This window comes from Procambarus clarkii, chromosome 43 (genome assembly GCF_040958095.1).
Source record: "Procambarus clarkii isolate CNS0578487 chromosome 43, FALCON_Pclarkii_2.0, whole genome shotgun sequence".
Lineage (NCBI taxonomy): Eukaryota > Metazoa > Arthropoda > Malacostraca > Decapoda > Cambaridae > Procambarus > Procambarus clarkii.
This window is the reverse complement of record NC_091192.1, coordinates 18,263,023-18,267,666: the sequence shown is the minus strand read 5'-3', so window position 1 is coordinate 18,267,666 and position 4,644 is coordinate 18,263,023. Positions and strand designations below refer to the sequence as shown.

The window sequence follows — 4,644 nt, the reverse complement described above, 5'->3', positions numbered from 1 at the left end:
CCTGACACGCCTGCCTGACACGCCTGCCTGCCTGACACGCCTGCTTGCCTGACACGCCTGCCTGCCCGACACGCCTGCCTGCCTGTATGACACGCCTGCATGCCTGCCTGACACGCCTGCCTGCCTGCCTGCCTGACACGCCTGCCTGCCTGCCTGCCTGACACGCCTGCCTGCCTGCCTGCCTGCCTGCCTGCCTGACACGCCTGCCTGCCTGCCTGACACGCCTGCCTGCCTGCCTGACACGCCTGCCTGCCTGCCTGACACGCCTGCCTGCCTGTCTGACACGCCTGCCTGCCTGCCGGACACGTACGCCTGCCTGCCTGACTGACACGCCTGCCTGCCTGCCTGCCTGACTGACATGCCTGCCTGCCTGCCTGCCTGACACGCCTGCCTGCCTGCCTGCCTGCCTGACACGCCTGCCTGCCTGTATGACACGCCTGCCTGCCTGCCTGCCTGACACGCCTGCCTGCCTGTATGACACGCCTGCCTGCCTGCCTGACACGCCTGCCTGCCTGCCTGACACGCCTGCCTGCCTGTATGACACGCCTGCATGCCTGCCTGACACGCCTGCCTGCCTGCCTGACACGCCTGCCTGCCTGCCTGACACGCCTGCCTGCCTGCCTGCCTGACACGCCTGCCTGCCTGCCTGACACGCCTGCCTGCCTGCCTGCCTGACACGCCTGCCTGCATGCCTGACACGCCTGCCTGCCTGCCTGACACGCCTGCCTGCCTGCCTGACACGCCTGCCTGCCTGCCTGACACGCCTGCCTGTCTGCCTGACACGCCTGCCTGCCTGCCTGACACGCCTGCCTGTCTGCCTGACACGCCTGCCTGCCTGCCTGACACGCCTGCCTGCCTGCCTGCCTGCCAGCCTGCCTGCCTGCCAGCCTGCCTGCCTGCCAGCCTGCCTGCCAGCCTGCTTGCCAGCTTTTCCTGCCTGCCTGCCTGCCTGCCTGCCAGCCTGCCTGCCAGCCTGCCTGCCAGCCTGCCTGCCTGCCAGCCTGCCTGCCAGCCTGCCTGCCTGCCAGCCTGCCTGCCTGCCTGCCAGCCTGCCTGCCTGCCTGCCTGCCTGCCTGCCAGCCAGCCTGCCAGCCTGCCTGCCTGCCAGCCTGCCTGCCTGCCAGCCTGCCTGCCAGCCTGCCTGCCAGCTTTTCCTGCCTGCCAGCCTGCCTGCCTGCCAGCCTGCCTGCCAGCCTGCCTGCCTGCCAGCCTGCCTGCCTGCCAGCCTGCCTGCCTGCCAGCCTGCCTGCCTGCCTGCCAGCCTGCCTGCCTGCCAGCCTGCCTGCCAGCCTGCCAGCCTGCCTGCCTGCCAGCCTGCCTGCCTGCCAGCCTGCCTGCCAGCCTGCCTGCCTGCCTGCCTGCCTGCCAGCCTGCCTGCCTGCCAGCCTGCCTGCCTGCCAGCCTGCCTGCCAGCCTGCCTGCCTGCCAGCCTGCCTGCCTGCCAGCCTGCCTGCCAGCCTGCCTGCCTGCCTGCCAGCCTGCCTGCCTGCCAGCCTGCCTGCCTGCCTGCCTGCCTGCCTGCCTGCCTGACACGCCTGCCTGCCTGCCTGCCTGACACGCCTGCCTGCCTGCCAGCCTGCCTGCCTGACACGCCTGCCTGCCTGCCAGCCTGCCTGCCTGCCAGCCTGCCTGCCAGCCTGCCTGCCTGACACGCCTGCCTGCCTGACACGCCTGCCTGCCTGCCTGCCTGACACGCCTGCCTGCCTGACACGCCTGCCTGCCAGCCTGCCTGCCAGCCTGCCAGTCTGCCTGCCAGCCTGCCTGCCAGCCTGCCTGCCTGCCTGCCAGCCTGCCTGCCTGCCTGCCTGCCTGCCAGCCTGCCTGCCAGCCTGCCTGCCTGCCAGCCTGCCTGCCTGCCTGCCAGCCTGCCTGCCAGCCTGCCTGCCAGCTTTTCCTGCCTGCCAGCCTGCCTGCCTGCCAGCCTGCCTGCCAGCCTGCCTGCCTGCCTGCCAGCCTGCCTGCCAGCCTGCCTGCCTGCCAGCCTGCCTGCCTGCCAGCCTGCCTGCCAGCCTGCCTGCCTGCCAGCCTGCCTGCCTGCCAGCCTGCCTGCCAGCCTGCCTGCCTGCCTGCCTGCCAGCCTGCCTGCCTGCCAGCCTGCCTGCCTGCCTGCCTGCCTGCCTGCCAGCCTGCCTGCCTGCCAGCCTGCCTGCCTGCCAGCCTGCCTGCCAGCCTGCCTGCCTGCCAGCCTGCCTGCCTGCCTGCCTGACACGCCTGCCTGCCTGCCTGCCTGCCTGCCTGCCTGACACGCCTGCCTGCCTGCCAGCCTGCCTGCCTGACACGCCTGCCTGCCTGCCAGCCTGCCTGCCTGCCAGCCTGCCTGCCAGCCTGCCTGCCTGCCAGCCTGCCTGCCTGACACGCCTGCCTGCCTGCCTGCCTGACACTCCTGCCTGCCTGACACGCCTGCCTGCCAGCCTGCCTGCCAGCCTGCCTGCCTGCCTGCCTGCCTGCCTGCCTGCCAGCCTGCCTGCCTGCCTCCTCGTTGTCAATAAAAAATAATCGGGGAATCTGTCTCAATTTGTAGAATGGGTAATACATTTTGTTATATTTCTATGGAAGAAGGTACATTGGGTTTGTGAGGGTAGAGAACACTGGCGTTGTGAGAGTATTGTGAAGCCACTAACTCGCACGGCGTCTCGGCCACACAACATTTCGATAGCAGTTCATATTACCTTCTGGCGACCGGGAAAGATGGCATCCCGCGCCCCCTGGTGTCTGTGTCGTGGTGTGAAGGTTGGTTGTTTTTGTCTGTGTCGTGGTGTGAAGGTTGGTTGTTTTTGTCTGTGTCGTGGTGTGAAGGTTGGTTGTTTTTGTCTGTGTCGTGGTGTGAAGGTTGGTTGTTTTTGTCTGTGTCGCGGTGTGAAGGTTGGTTGTTTTTGTCTGTGTCGTGGTGTGAAGGTTGGTTGTTTTTGTCTGTGTCGTGGTGTGAAGGTTGGTTGTTTTTGTCTGTGTCGTGGTGTGAAGGTTGGTTGTTTTTGTCTGTGTCGTGGTGTGAAGGTTGGTTGTTTTTGTCTGTGTCGTGGTGTGAAGGTTGGTTGTTTTTGTCTGTGTCGTGGTGTGAAGGTTGGTTGTTTTTGTCTGTGTCGCGGTGTGAAGGTTGGTTGTTTTTGTCTGTGTCGTGGTGTGAAGGTTGGTTGTTTTTGTCTGTGTCGTGGTGTGAAGGTTGGTTGTTTTTGTCTGTGTCGTGGTGTGAAGGTTGGTTGTTTTTGTTTGTGTCGTGGTGTGAAGGTTAGTTGTTTTTGTCTGTGTCGTGGTGTGAAGGTTGGTTGTTTTTGTCTGTGTCGCGGTGTGAAGGTTGGTGTTTTTTGTCTGTGTCGCGGTGTGAAGGTTGGTTGTTTTTGTTTGTGTCGTGGTGTGAAGGTTGGTTGTCTTTGTCTGTGTCGTGGCGTGGTGTGAAGGTTGGTTGTTTTTGTCTGTGTCGTGGTGTGAAGGTTGGTTGTCTTTGTCTGTGTCGTGGTGTGAACGCTGACCATCACTGTGTCGGGGTGTGAACGCTGACCATCACTGTGTCGTGGTGTGAACGCTGACCATCACTGTGTCGTGGTGTGAACGCTGACCATCACTGTGTCGGGGTGTGAACGCTGACCATCACTGTGTCGTGGTGTGAACGCTGACCATCACTGTGTCGGGGTGTGAACGCTGACCATCACTGTGTCGTGGTGTGAACGCTGACCATCACTGTGTCGTGGTGTGAACGCTGACCATCACTGTGTCGGGGTGTGAACGCTGACCATCACTGTATCGGGGTGTGAACGCTGACCATCACTGTGTCGGGGTGTGAACGCTGACCATCACTGTGTCGGGGTGTGAACGCTGACCATCACTGTGTCGGGGTGTGAACGCTGACCATCACTGTATCGGGGTGTGAACGCTGACCATCACTGTGTCGTGGTGTGAACGCTGACCATCACTGTGTCGGGGTGTGAACGCTGACCATCCCTGTGTCGGGGTGTGAACGCTGACCATCACTGTATCGGGGTGTGAACGCTGACCATCACTGTGTCGGGGTGTGAACGCTGACCATCACTGTGTCGGGGTGTGAACGTTGACCATCACTGTGTCGTGGTGTGAACGCTGACCATCACTGTGTCGGGGTGTGAACGCTGACCATCCCTGTGTACCTCAGCTCTGCGTCTCGAGGTGACTCACAACACTACACAGGACAAATAACAGGACCATGAATCCCTATTTTGTCCGCCAACTCGTCCCTGTCCCTCTTTTTTCATCTCTTTATCTCTCATCTAGTTTTTTTTTTAGAGTTCAATTGCGTTTTAGCAAAGCTTTTTTTTTTAGTTGGAGTTTTTCTAATTTTATGTTTATGGATTTGGTTGTATTTCCGGGTTTGTGAGTGGTCTAGATTTTCTTCCGGATTTCTTTGTTTTATCATAGAGTTCTTTTTATGGGATTCATTTGTGTTTTAACGCTACCATGTTTTGCAACAACGTTTTGCACTCCATCGTGTCCTTCCCAAACATGGCCACACACTGGTGCACCGCATGTCGACGCGATCCACCACCCCGGCAGAATTCTGGAAGCGTTAGTGAAAAGGAAAGCAACGCAATGTTGACACATGTGTAGAATAATGAACATGGGCATTGATAGGTTAGGTCGGCTAATCACAGTTTGTACGCTTCTGGTTAAGGAAAA

The 4,644-nt window shown here is 61.0% G+C and overlaps 1 protein-coding gene across 1 annotated transcript; it reads right to left on the bottom strand.

Annotated features, from left to right (window-relative positions):
* Nucleotides 1-2,660: 2,660 nt before the first annotated feature.
* LOC138373668 (uncharacterized) lies at nt 2,661-3,470 on the bottom strand. Its single transcript, XM_069340016.1, has one exon. The coding sequence runs from the start codon at nt 3,468-3,470 to the stop codon at nt 2,661-2,663; it is 810 nt and encodes a 269-aa protein (XP_069196117.1).
* Between the last annotated feature and the right edge of the window lie 1,174 nt (nt 3,471-4,644).